The following is a 14,521-nucleotide window of genomic DNA, read 5'->3' as shown; positions in this document are numbered from 1 at the left end:
CTTCTCTGTTTCTGTTACAGATAAAATTACCTAAAAAGCTTCCCATTCTAAAACTGTCAAAACTGCTAAGTAAGGTATAAGAAACACCTGTTTAAATGCAGAGTAATATCACAAGAAAAAAAAAGGACCTTTCCAAGGAACCAAAATCAAAGAGGATCCTAAAAACCAGAGCAGAAAGTATAAGCTGATATTGTGCAAGAGTTCAGGCCTTTAGGGCTAGAGACAGGAGTTAAGCATGCGCAATGGGCACTTCTCCTTTGAGATATACTAGAACCAAAGAAAAAGGTAGAAATGACTAGACTAATATTTTCTTTAAATCTTGAAAACAATTATAGATAGCTCTATATATTTTCAACCTCTTTGCAAGAGTAAATCCCAGAATTAAATGCATGTTTTTGAAAAACGTCTGTATTATACATTTACATATTTCAAAGGATTTTTTGGACATTTTAACCACAGACTTAAATCAAATATGACAGAAAGATACTCATTATTTCACACACTGACCTTTTTAGACATTTAAAGAACCATCATGCAGTAAATATGCAACTTGAGTATATTTATAACTATATCAAAAGGTTTCCAAACCTTAGGATTTCTTGTATAAATTTTATTCACTAGGATCATTAAAACACCTAATGACTGTTACCAATAGTTTCATATTAGCTGACATATCACAAAAATAATCTATTATTTCTACCTCATCTTCCTAACCTCTACATTAGATTTGGGAGTTACCACTGTAAAGGGAACTGGCAGAAGATGTTATGGTTGGGTATCTACAAACTGAGAGGAACGTTTTTAATACTAAAGACTGAAGGAATTCAGCCCACAGCTAAAAAGGAAACAAACAACACTCATTTTTTTCCACACTTACTGAAAGATGAAGACATCACATATTACCTTTACTCACTTTCATATTTTCTGCTAGCTTTATGAATGGGACAATTCCAACCCAAATTCCATTAAGCCACCTCCATCACTCAATTCAATTCAAAAATTCCCCTTATCCTTGGGCAATCAAAATAGCCCAAGAAATAACAAATAGTTTATATCGTCTTCATAAGCGATACATACAACTGTCTCTACTGTGTTCCCAGGTTTATATAAGACTGCGCCTTTCAACCTAGGCTAGCTTACATACAAGATGCGGAGAAACACACCTTCCTAAACGCTGCCTTGCGTTGCTTCTTGAACCTATATGCTAGATGGTTCTAGACTAAGCATTTATTCTACAAGGGGAAATGCAGGGGAAAATAAACTCGGAGATCAAGAGCCCAAGTAAAAAAGGACTGGGCTTGGCTTGGGCTCTCTCTCTCTCTGGCCGATACAGTCCCCAGGGACTGGAGCGCCTCCCGAGAGCGTGCTCGGGTCGCTGGGGGAATAAAGCACGGGTTAGCAGAGCGGAGAGGCTCTGAGGGGCGCGCTGCATTCTGGGACTCGTTTCCACAGTTACCCACGTGCACCCAACCCAACCGCGGCCCGGCGCGGCCCGGACTACAAGTCCCAGAATTCCGCGAGACTGCCTTTCCCCTTCACACCCGGCGACTGAAGCCAGACCCTAAAGGAAACCCCTAAGCGCCCGCCCCGCGCTAGGGGTGAGGTCGCGCTCCCCAGAAGCTGAGCCCGGCCTCCAGCTCGACCCTCTCTCCAGGGAAGCAGGTCCCAAGACATCAGCCTCCACACCTGATGGCCACAAATTAGACAACTGCGTCACAGACTGCCAAACCCACGGACCGCCAGGGACCCCGACACCTCCCCTGCGCAAAACCCTCGCCCGGCCTCCAGGGCCCGACCCCTCCGGCTACCGCCGCGGAAAACCCGCAGCCCGCGCCCCTGCCCCGCCTCCCAGTCCTGTAGCCCGAGCCCGCGCCAACGCTGACCTCGCTTCCCGCCGCTCGGGGAGAACCGTGGCCAGAGCCAACCTCGGGACACCTCCCCCGTCCCCTCCACCCCAGCCCCGCCCCCTGCTCTCCGCTTGCCCCGAGGCTCTGGGCTCCCCCCTCAAAAGGACCCTGGCTCGACAAGGGGGAAGAAGCACCCCTCCCAAACACACAGTCCGACGCCCCCCGCCCCGGCCCGGCGCGAACCGAATCTGGACGTGACAGTACTCCCCCTCCCCAACCCCTCCCTACCTCCCCTTCCTAACTAGCTCTTCACCCCCACCTCACCGCCCCCACCCCTGCCCCCGCCCTCCCACCCCACATCCTCCCCACGTTCCTCTCTTCCGATAACCCTACCGTCCCAACACCAACCCCCCAAACCCTTACCACTCTTAGTTACCCAACCACCCTTCCAGTGCCCCTCCCGCCCGCCGGACTCCCCAACTATTCCATCACACCCCAATGCTTCCCACTATCTCGTTCTCCCGTTACATCAGCCCTCGTCCCTAGCCCGCCCTCCTGCCCCGCACGGCCACTGCCCCCGTTCCCCCACCCCATTGTTCCCCCCACCCTCGCCATTCAGCCCTTCTTCCCATTGTCCCCGCCCCCGCGCTCCCCTCGCACTCACCCGCCTTTCTCACGGAGCCACCCGCACCGCTCAGCCCCTTGGAAATCCTCACCCCTGCGCCCCGCTCTCTCGCTCCCTCCCTCTCCCCCGCTGGTGCCACCCCCGGCCCTGCCCGCTAGCGCCCGCCGCCACAGCCTCCACCTCCATTCACCCCGGACACTCGGGTCCGGGCCCTTCATCGCACGTCCCGCCCCCGCTTCCCCCAACATTGAAATGGAGCCAGTCCCCACCCCCCTCACCTCCTCCCGCCCCCGGCAGGCCGTCCCCTTCCCCCCACGCCCGCCCCCGCCCCACGCCGCCCGCGGCGTCACCGCCCGCCCGAGCCCCAGGAGGGGAAGGGGTGGCTCTCCGTCAGGGGCTCCCGGCGCTTTTCGGGACAGGAGGCGTGGGGCGAGAACAGAGGGAGCTTAGTGGAGAGTGCTGGCAATAGCTCGGGCCGGCCTGTTGGCTCTCCACTACTCACTGACAGCTGCGGCATCCGAGTGCATTTTCGGGCAGCTCACACCCCGCTCGCCGCCCAGGCTCCCGCGCTCGCCTCGCGGTCCCCCCACCGGCTCACCGCACCTCGGCTCAGAGCTGAGGACCCGCCGCCAGGCACTCCGGACCCGCCCATCTCGCCCTCTTCATTGGCTGAGCCGAGACCAAGGGACCTCCCCTCTTCGTCTCTCATTTGACAAAGGGTGTGCCGATAGTGCCGGTCTGGAGCTGGCAACGAGGCCCCGCCCCCTGATGTCCAATACGATTGGTCCGGGCCCCTCGTCCCCGTAACGCCCCTGGCGGAGGCCCCGCTTTGGAGTAGCAGGTTGGGTCTGACTGCTGTCAGTCATCCCCGGGGGTCCGAAAGCGCGTGTAGGGGCGAGGCTGGGGAATTGGTCCACCTTGACCCTGAAGCCCCGCCCTGAGGCGGGCAGGATTGGTGGAGCTGGAGACCAACCGAGAAAGATGGGTTGGCGTCTGAAACAAAGCACGCGAAGTGTTCCCCTAAGAACTGAGAAGGGGAAGCGCAGTTGCGGGACGTTGAATCCCGTTGCTTAGAGTAGCGAAGCCCCTACATCCCTAGCGCCCAGCGCTTCTCTTTCCAGTCTCCCACCACTTGTCCCGCACGCCTCACAGCAGCTCTCTGCAAGCCCAGTCCGCGCCCAACTTGGACTGGGACTTCTCTGGCCAGCTGTTTCCTACCGCAGGAAACTGGAAAAAGAATTGCCGCGTCTTCATTTCTAGCAAATCCTTTGCTGGAAACACCCATCTCTCCGACAACGAGCTATCTTCTTTCCACTTTCGCAAAATGCACTTCTTTTCCAAAGTCAACGCACCTTTACCCCCTTCGTCACAAATGGACTGTTTAAAACGCTTCGAATGCTACAGGCATTGTCCGTCAGAAACGTTCGCATGTTGCAGACAACGTGCACCAAATCCAGGGCCACTCTGCTCCGAGGTCAGGTTGGCACATGGGCAAGTCCAGGGGCAGATCGCCAACCCACGAAAGACAAGTTACTCATCTAAGAAAACCTAAGTCATTGACGCGGAGAGGCCATCCAGAAAACGAAACTGGCAGTTTGGCAGAGGGAGGCGTTAATTGAGATGAATTCTGATCCTTGTTTCCTAAATCAAAAATTTGCACCATTCGTATGAATTTCGACGTTTTCCCAACTCTTGAAACCAGTTCACCACACCACATTGTGGTAACAGAATAATATTTCGAGACATTCACAGACAACCGCCCACCCCCATCCCCAAGTCACACACACCATTTTCCCCAGATTCCTAAATGCTGCCAAAGACAGCCCAGGCATCTTGCAGATCCCGCCACAGAGCGTGGATGACACCACAAATGACAGGTACAAAGGGGCAGTCGTTTTGATTTCTACAGGCCAGACTTTTGTTGCGGGTTTCTGAAATGTAGGTTTCGAGTCAGGACATAAGTGTTAGGCCAAAAACAAGATATTTGAAGTAGGGCTCAAGCAAACCAGTTTCTATTGCCCACATAACTCTCCTTGTCATATGCTTCTCGTCCCTCTTAATTCTTAATTTCTTTTTAATCAATGGCATTCTTATGATTTTATCTCTTTCATTGTCATTCAGATACTTTGCTTAATCACAGAATCTCAGAATTTTACTTGAAGTTATTACTTAAGGTTCCTCCTTAAGACAGGAATCTTTCATAGAGCATCTCTATATATGATAGAACTTCAGCTAGGCCCCACAGAGATGAGTAACTCTGGATTCTGAGATAGTTTCTTGTTGGACAACAAAACCTATCCTTAATCTGAGCAGGCATGCTGCTCCTGCATTATTTATCCTGTTTGTTTTAGCCTAATATACACACGGAGAATAAAACATATATATTTTATGTAAGTCCTAATTTTTGGTAAGTGTAATATTTATATGTGTTTAAATTTTGTGTTTGTTTTACTATTTATCATGGTGTTTCAAGGCTGAGACATAATATTTTGCAAAGAAAAGGGCTTGCTTCTTGACACTTCTAAACTAAAATAAGCCCATAACTTGTTTTAGCAGTTACTATATTGACTTATTTGCAGCAAACTTTATAATTGTATACTGGTTAAGCTATATGAAGGACCTGCCAGCTGATATTTTCCTAGCTCTTAGCACTCCTTTGAAGCATAAATGGTATCCATAAAAACGTACAGAATGGACAACCTTTGCTATTTCTCAACATACCTTTCAGTTGAGCCAGTATAATTATTTTCAAATAAAATACAGACTTAGAGTAATTTAGCCAGATCTTTGAGGTACATCAGGTACAGCCTGAGGATTGAGAGGCAAAGCTCATTCTTAGTCTGCTGAGTTTCACTGCCCCACATGTTTTATGAATAATGAAACAGTATAATAAAATGACTATATAATTCCCTGCAAATATTACCTGGTCATTTTAATAATCCACAAGATTGTGTACTTTTTGTGTGTGGCACTGGAGATTGAACCCAGGACCCTTGTGCATGCAAGGCAAGCACTCTACCAACTGAGCTGTACCCCCAGCCCATATTATATACTTTTGAGGTCAACAAACTTGGTATATTTATCTTTTCATTTCCCTAGTACCTAGTATGGTGCTTTCAAATAGCAGTCACTGGTAATTGTTCCTAAAAGTGAACTGAATGTTGACTAATGTGAAATTGTATATCTGGAAGGAAACTTGAAGACTATCAGATCCAACTTCCTTATTTTAAGAAATGAGACTTGAGGCTCAAAGGAATTGAATGTCTAATCCAAGTCACTTGGCTAGTAAATAACAAAGCATACTCAAAAATTCAAGTTTCCCATCTCCTGGTCCAGGTCTTTCGCTGCAACACCATATTGTCCAATATCAAAGCTTCAAATTCCAAAGATAGGCAATCCACTCTTCCTTCCTATTTGAAAGTTTTTATGTCAGCATATTCTATGCTTCTTATTTGGAATATCACCTTTTAAAATGTAGATAAGGAATTTTTTCAATATATACTATATTGAATAATATAATATACATTATTTCAATTTTCTCATTGGTTGTATTTCTAAATAACCCCTGAGGGGAGGCTTACTAAAATAATAATGTTATATTTCTGTGCATTTGTATTCAAATTCAGGAGAGAATTAATAATTGAGTATCTTGGGATGTGATAGGTAGAGATTTGGGGATACAGGTATGCCATTTCATTTAACTTGGTTACTGCTTTAACATAATGCTTTATTAAAGAAAGTTACCTCATGTTAACTGATATTTAATTTATTAGGAAGTTTCCTATTTTAGTTATATGGTATTAATTTTAATCATATATATTTTGAAGTACCCTAAGCTTAGAATTCTATATGGAAAGTCTGGTAAGAAAAAAGAACAGCAGAGCTCTTCAATCAATCCTTTTTTTTTTTTTTTTTTTGTAGTTGTAGATGGACAGCATGCCTTTCTTTTTTAAATTTTTTTTATGTGGTGCTAAGGATCAAATCCATACTTCACACATGCCAGGCAAGTGCTCTGTCACTCAGCTACAATCCCAGCCCTCTTCAAATTTTAAACTTTCCCCCAAATTTGATAAATCCCACTATAGTGTGCTTTTGGGTTTGGAGTACAAAATGGAAAAAGCATAGCCCTCAAGGCTGAAATGAAATTGGGTCTGCTCGGACATATAGATAAATGTGTCTCTGGGAAGATTTGTAAAGAATAAGAAAGAATACCCAGCAGGGAGGAATTAATGCAGCCTAAGATTACAGTAAAAGACTGTGCGGAAGCCAGCACAGTGGTACACACCTGTAATCCCAATGACATGGGAGGCTGAGGCAGGAGGATCCCAAGTTCACGGCCAGTCTGAGTGATTCAGAGAGGCCCTGTCTCAAAATAAAAAATAACAAAGGCTAGGGATGTATCTCCATGGTAAAATGCCCTATGGGTTAAAACCCTAGTTAGATTTTAAGAGAGAGAGAGAGAGAGACAGAGATAGACATACTATGTAGAATTCACTAATGTGTAGAATTCTTCTAATGATAAAAAGTCAGTTGAAGTCAGTATCCACGATATGGAAATAAAAATGACAACCTTTTAAAGTGTTTTCCAAAATAAGCACTTTATTTGTACATTATTCTACCTAACCTCATTTGCTTTACTTGCAAACTATTCTACCTAACCTCATGACAACTCAATGGGGTACTAATGTCATCCCCAATTTACAGATCAGTTAACTGAGGCTTAGAGAGCTCCAGCAACTCACCACCCAGCTAAAAAGTAAAAGTGCCCCTAAGTTGCCACTCCTGCATGTAATATTTCCATTGCTGGGCTTTAGTTCTTTCTCTTTCTAACCAGGTTAGAATATGCCCTACAGAACTCAGAGATTTGTTTATAAAATACAAGAACATAGATATGAAGGTGTTTTTAAAAGTTAATGAAACCAGGCCTCTTACCAGGTTGAACATTTAGCCTCTTGGGGGTCTTTGTAGATAAATAACTATATATTATGGAAAGTGTGAGTTAGAAGCATTGCTTCCAGATTTCTAAGTCCTTCTTAATTTTGCTCTTTTGACATTATTTCAACAGCAATGCTCTACTCTATGATATGTTCTTAATGAGATTATTTATTCAGGGTACCTAATGAGACTCTGCTGAACGTAGTAAATTCTGTCCTTCAGTATTTTCTCTGAGAAGGGGCAGCCTCTTCAGCCTTACTGGAATTAACCTTTTAACCAATGAGGCCTGTGTTATTGAGAACCAGTTGCATCTTTTAAGCTTTTAATAACAAAGAATGCCACTGTAGCATGTTGCTTTTCACATATATCATAAAACAGTCTTGCACACAGCCACTTGCCAGATGCTACAAGGGTAATAAAACTGTTGGTTTCACTTTTTATTTTTAGCTTTTATTTATGTATTTATTGTAAGTTGGGTTCTCAATGAATTGGATTTTTTTCTCTTTCACTTCTTTTTTTTTTTTTTTGGTGCATTGCAGTTGTACAAATGATGGGATTTGTTGTTACATATTACATATGCACAGTAGTTTTGCTTTTAAATATCTGCATATAGACATGTCCTAATTATCAGGTCAATGGAGAATAGAGGTAAACATTTTTTTCATTGTACCAACAAGGACATCCCTGCCTCACACTTGTAGTGACCAGCCCATGAAAACATGGCATCATTTGCTGTCATCCTTTACTAATTCTTTCATTAGTTTCCTCCCCACCTCTCCTCCCACTTGTCTTATTTACCCTAACGATCAGAAAAGTGAATTTTAGCACAAGAAGTGACCTATTTACAATCAGTACTAAAATTCTAAAATTTGTATTTTCCTGTAATGTGGACTTACAGTGTACATTAATGGGACTTACATTTTTTTTTTCATCAGACTCCCTTGGGGGCAATACTGTATCCCCAAATAAAAACCTTAATACATGCAATGGAGACGAATTTTCTAAAGGCAACTCTTTGCTAGACATTTGAACCTGTGGACCACTTTTGCCATTTTTTTTCAGAAGCAGAACATAGTCCTTCTGGAACAAGATGGCCTGGGTGAAGATCCGGTTTGCTCCTCCATGTAAGAAGAAATTGCTTCTGTGCTTCAGTGTCCTTATCGCAAAATGGTGAAAAAGATAGGCTCTCCCTCATCAGGACATTGTGCACATTAGATGAATGAATATAATAAGGCACATACTAATTCCCAATGCATGCTGCATAAGCAATGTTGTTGTAACACTACAGTTCCATCATGTTCTGCAATAAACTCTTCCCTATCACAAAGCTTTTCTTTTCCTCTAAACTGCCCCATGACTCCATGGTCACTATATTTGATTACTTGGCTTCCTTCTTGCCTGGAGTTTAGAATTTACAGTGAACTGAGTTAGGATGCAAAAGCATCCTTCACCAGGACATGCCACCAATGTGAAATTTGCCTAGTTCGAAGCTGAAATATGAGACTTTACATAGAAACAAACTGTGCACCCCATGTTAATAACTGCATCATTCAAACTCTCTGAAAAATAGCTTAACAATGACTGATTGATACTGGGAGTTCAGACAAATATGGAAAATTCCTATGAATATAGAAAGATGGCATCCTAAAAAAGTAAACAGGTTGTAGTAAATTACAGGGGACTTGAAGTGAATAGAGACACATTGTGTTCCCATAATGAATAATTTCTCTTCCCTGTACTTTGAAGTAATATTACCCTTCTCTGAAAGCATAAAGCATTTTTAATCTGCTATGCCCAAGGTGAAGGCAAATGTCTTTAAGTATTGCCTTTGAGCTAGTCTGGATTAAGATGCAGACCCTACACTTATAACCATTGAACAAGGCATTAAACTTGTCTGGGCCACAATTCCTTCATCTATAAAAACAGGAATAATATCCTCAAGGGATGAATAAGGAAGGGCTAAACAAGATAAAATATGTAAAAGCATTTATAAGAGTAGAAGAGGTAGCAGGAATGACTGCAGGAGCTTCCAGGTTCCCTTGTGAACATAATGCAAGCCCCTGAGGTACAGCTGACTAATTTTCCTGCTTAGGGAAAACTCCAAATAAAATTGTGCATGTATTTTTAAATTTTCTAGATAATTCTGCTTTCTTTCTTTATAAAGTAACCATCTAAGGGATCCCTTTGAAAAACTAGGGATTTTCTAATTAGATTCGATATTAGTGTTTCAATTTTAATTTCGTTTAACAACGATTTTTTTTTTACTTCTAGCTCTCAAAAAATTTTTCATTTATTTTTAAAACTAACTTTCAAAATTTCTTGGTACATAATTATCAGGATAGCATTAATTTTTTGCTAATCTTTTTTTCTGGCACAGCTATAGGATGCTTAAACTCTTTTCCTTTGTACCCAGGGCCTTTTACCTTACAGAAATCTCACCTGCCTTGAGAATTTACAGAGTATTTGAATTAAAATATATTCACTCATTATCACATGTTCTTCTCTGAATTGGGTATTTTCACCTTACTCATCGAGCTAATCAAGTCCTAATGATGCTGCATTTAATTCCATTTCAGAAGGTATAATTTTCCAATTGAATCTAAACAATGCATGACCTTTATGGTGGCTTCCATAAATATAGCATTGCTTCAATTACTCCAGCTAGAGGGAATGGACAGAAAGAATAACCATTTTACTTGGACAATGGCTTCTGTGTATTGTCAGGCTCTTCATTTCTCCTCGCCTCCTCTAGCCTGCTTCCATGAATACAATGTCTTTTCAACATCCCTCTCAGGGCAGTGCAGGAGACCCCATCCATCTCCAGACGTCAGTGGCTGCTCCGCAGCTGAGCATCTCATTATGGCAAAGTGGAGCATTCTGGGAGAGTGGATAGAGAAGGCAGACAGCAGTAGGAAAGGGGGAGGGAAGAGAAGGACAGGAACTGTGGAAAATCTATGCTCACTTCCATGGTGATGGGAACAGGTTATGGAAGTAAGGACTTCCTATTCTGGAGAGGAAGAGTATATGGGATGTCATGACTAAGCAGATTCCAGCCCCTACAGCCTGGTTACAGCTGCCTCAGCCACCTCACACCTCCCAACACTCACCCTTGAACCCCTATTGAAGCTACCACCAGAGCCATGTTAGTGGGAGGAGAGCAATGAATTTAAGCAGTTTTAAGAGAAAAAATGGATGGCTTCAACATTGAAAAAGAAAGGAATTTGGAGACATACATATATGTGCACATGCAGGCATGCACACCTATGCACACACATGTGCACACACAAAAAAAATCACTAGCTTACCTTATTGAAAAATATTTTCTTCCAACTAACCTGAATGCTTACCCTTCTGCTTTGTTACCCTGCCTTGGTCAAGATGGGTTACAGCGAATGCCCTTAACATTATGGGATCACAGACCCCTTCCTTTAAGATCATTGAAATGATTACCTTCTATGAAAAGCCGGCAACCCAACCATGCCACCCCATCAGGCCCTTGCACTAGGCATTCATTGGAGTGAACAGGTATTTCCTTTTTAAAATCCAGGAGCTTTCAGCAATAGTCAGTGGCTCTCAGTAATTCCGTTAGTGGAAGATTAGTTCCACTCTGTTAGTTTTTTCCCCTGAGTTCAGCAGACATCTAAGCCTGCACTCAAATAATGGGAATTTTATTGGGAACCAGTGTATGAGGTGAGCAGAGGAGGAAGGCAGAACTCAGGAACAACATCTTCAGGGTGGTGTGAAGGTACTGCACTCGGAGCAAGAGAAGAAAATGCTCTTTGAAGAGGAGATGCCAAGAACAAACTTCATCTCTGCCTCAATTTGTTTCACCTCCAGTTCAACACTGGGTCCTAGGGAAAACTGCTTTTTCTGGTTTAGATATAAGGTATCCTCCCAAAAGCTCATGTAAGAGAAATGAGAGAAAGTTTAGAGGCGAGATGATTAGGTAATGAGATCATTAACCTGATCAGTGCATTAATCCCTTTAGGGATTAACTGGGTGGTAACTGTAGGCAGCTAGGGTATGGCTGGAGGATGCTGGTCACTGGGAGCTGCCTTTGGGGATTACATTTTGTCCCTGATGGGCAAAGCAGTTTCTCTCTGCTTCCTGATTGCCACGTCCACCTGTTTCCTCCTCCACACCTTTCCACCATGATGTTCTGCCTCACCTCCAGCCCAGAGCAATGGAGTCGGCCTTCTGTGGACTGAGACCTCTGAAACCCTGAGCACCAAAGAAGCAAAAGTTTTCTCCTTGAAAATTGTTCTTGCCAGGTCTTCTGATCACAGCAGTGAAAAGGCTGCCTAAAACACGGACCCAGGCTCTAGGTTCCCATGTCAGTCTCCCTTTGCCTTCATTCCCATTCAGTAGTTCCATCTCTCGCCCCCTGAGCCCAGGCTCCGATCAGTTCTTGAGCCCAGTAATGTCCCCCCATCACCATGCACACACTCTTGGCCTCCCAACCGTCACTTCTCCAGCCCCGAGTACTGTCAGTCACCCTGAAATTCCAACTTTGAGTCCCAGCGACTGCTTGCATTTTATCCTTCATCCCTCCACCTCAACATCTCTTTTTCTGGCTTCAAAGCTCTATCACCACAACCTGAGTTTGTTCGAAAATTCCATTCACATTTTAAAACAATCAGATCTACAGACAGCTGGGGAGAGACATGTCAACAAACACGGAACACTCACTTTGCATCAAGTACCATTCTGAGTGTACCCATGTTAACTCATTTAATCCTTCTAACAATCCAAAAGGTAGGAACTTTTCTAAAACTGATTGTACAGGTGAGGAGACTGAAGCACAGATAGGTAAGTAAGTTGCTCGATATCACACAGCCAGTGAGTAATGGAACTGGGAGAATTAAACCCAACATTCTGGCTTCAGATCTGTATTTTTTAAACACTTGTGCTATGCTGCTACTTGGTATAGTATTTTAAAGAGTGCTGCTTGCCCACCTCGGTCTACTCTCACATACTCCAAGTCTTTAGATGTGGAACTGTGTCTATTTTTCTAGTCCCAGTAATGTATAGTCCTCGGAGCCAAGGTGAGTCTGTGTTCTCTGCCCATCATTAGTGGCAGCATGAATCACAGTTTCCCCAATTCCAGGGTATGGGCTTTTGCTCTCTTCCTTGTTAAGTGGGTTAGAGGAACCAGAAACAGGACCACACAGGAGCATTTAAGAGTGGAGCACAGAGTTGCAGAGGGTTGTTACAGACACTGCGGGCTTAAAGGGTTGCCACCATCCCTGGGTCAGAGCTGCACCAGCCCCTGGCTCCCTTCCTCCCACACCCTCTTTGTCAGTTCTCCTTTTCTAGCTCCTCACTGTTGGTGCCCAGAGCCCCTCACTGTGGTTCCTTAGTGAGTGAGGCAAACTGCACTGTCTGTTCCCTAACCATGTTAATAAGCTAAAGAAGACTGAGATAAGTTGGGTTGCATCCTTGGAAAAAGCCACAGAGGGGTAGGTAGCATGAAGACCTAGAGGGAGCCAGACAGCCGCCAAGACTTAATGATGCTCGGAAGGATTTAGGACCAGGTGTGTGTGTAAGAAAAGCCTCATGTCTTTTTAGCATCATAAAATGGAGACACTTCCTCCTTCCCTGAATCCCTGAGTAACCTTGCTATGGTTTTTATCTTGAATGTCTTTCGAGGCCCATGTGTTAAAGGCTTGGTCCCCAAAGTGGTGCTATTGGAAGGTGCTATTAGAACCTTGGGGAGGTAAAGCCTAGTGGGATGTCCTTAGGTTACTGGTGATGTGCCCTTGAAGGGAATATTGGAACCCTGGGCTCTTCCTCTCTCCTGTTTACTCCCTGGCTCATGATGTGAGTGGTTTAGCTCTACCAGGTACTGCCACAATATGTTCTGCCTCGCCACAGGTCCAAAGCTCTGGGGCCAACTGAGAATGCTATGGAACCTCCAAAACTGTGAACTAAAATAAACCTTTTTTATTTTTATCTCAGGCATTTCATTAGAGTAACAGAAAACTGACTAACACAAACACTCAGTTTGGGCTACTGGAGCACAAAACACCTCCATAAAAGTATAGATCCCAAGGAGAGCAGCCTGAGTCATTCACCCTAGAGAAGCTTCTATTCCGGACCTATTGGGACTAACTAGACCTTATCAAAACTTGCCTGTCCAACGTTGCATCCCCTCAGATCCTCGTGGATGACCGGCTTGGTGTTCTTGCATAAGCTAATTCAGGGGACAACACAGATAAGTTAAGATTTTATCCTTTATAAAGGTATCTACCAGAAAAAAAAAAAAAGACTTTTTTAACAAACAAATGGCTCCACACTAGCCCCCAATGCTCTTCCCCAAGCCAGGCTCTCCACCATTAGAATTCCCCCCATCCCCCTCAGCATACAACTCTTAAAACTCACCTCCATTAAGCCTTCCTTGACTGAGGCTGCCCACAGTCATGTCTCTTTCGACTTGTTGCCTAAAGCACTAGAATAGAATTTGGCAACAGAACCAGAACCAGAACAAAAGAGAATGGAATGTTGGGGCGGGGCCATCTCAGAGGTAAGCTTGGCACATTCCTCCATTTCACAGATGAGGAAACAAAGACGCAGAAGTGACCATCCCACATCACACTAGGGGTGGTTGGAGGACACCAGGAGTTGTTTTTGTTTATCTTTCCCCTTTTTCACTGGGAAGGGCCCCCTCTTCTTTTGGGGAACTGCTCAGCTGCCATTTATCCAACAAAGTTGGGCTGGGGAGTGCCAATCACTCCCAGTGCACATGTGATCTCATTTGGGCTGATTTATCTCCTTCCCTGAAAAATTTAAAGTTAGAATTAAAGCAGCCTTTTTCTGTCTGTGGACTCCTAGCTGCCAGCAACTGTGGCCCCCACCTCATAGAAGAAGCCAGTCCTAGAGAAATAACAGAAACACTCATTTGCTTGTTCATTCATTCATTCATAAAACAAGGGCTTTTGATGTGACAGACACTGCACTCAGCTCTAGGAATGACCCATTAAGCCAACACAGTCTTGGTTGCTGTTCTCATGGGTCTTAGGAGCTTGCAGGGGCATTCCTTAAATAATCCTGAAAGCAAAGTTAAGCCACCACCACATCAGTAGGTAGTGAGAACAGGTACAGTTTTTCAGAGAGC

General features: G+C 44.4%; 1 protein-coding gene across 1 annotated transcript in view; it reads right to left on the bottom strand.

Annotated features, from left to right (window-relative positions):
* The window catches only part of Dcun1d4 (defective in cullin neddylation 1 domain containing 4), a 70,698-nt gene extending 68,040 nt beyond the window's left edge, over window positions 1-2,658 (bottom strand). The window contains 2 exon segments of the mRNA XM_046459770.1: window positions 2,512-2,610; window positions 2,613-2,658. Coding sequence (XP_046315726.1) covers window positions 2,512-2,610; window positions 2,613-2,658 — 145 coding nt within the window.
* Window positions 2,659-14,521: the final 11,863 nt, after the last annotated feature.

The sequence above is a fragment of the Marmota monax genome, unplaced genomic scaffold (genome assembly GCF_021218885.2).
Source record: "Marmota monax isolate L192 unplaced genomic scaffold, Marmota_monax_Labrador192_F-V1.1 WCK01_AAM20220418_F8-fsc00025, whole genome shotgun sequence".
NCBI classification, from domain to species: domain Eukaryota; kingdom Metazoa; phylum Chordata; class Mammalia; order Rodentia; family Sciuridae; genus Marmota; species Marmota monax.
Note: the sequence above shows the minus strand (reverse complement) of the source record. Positions and strands in the feature narration are given on the sequence as shown.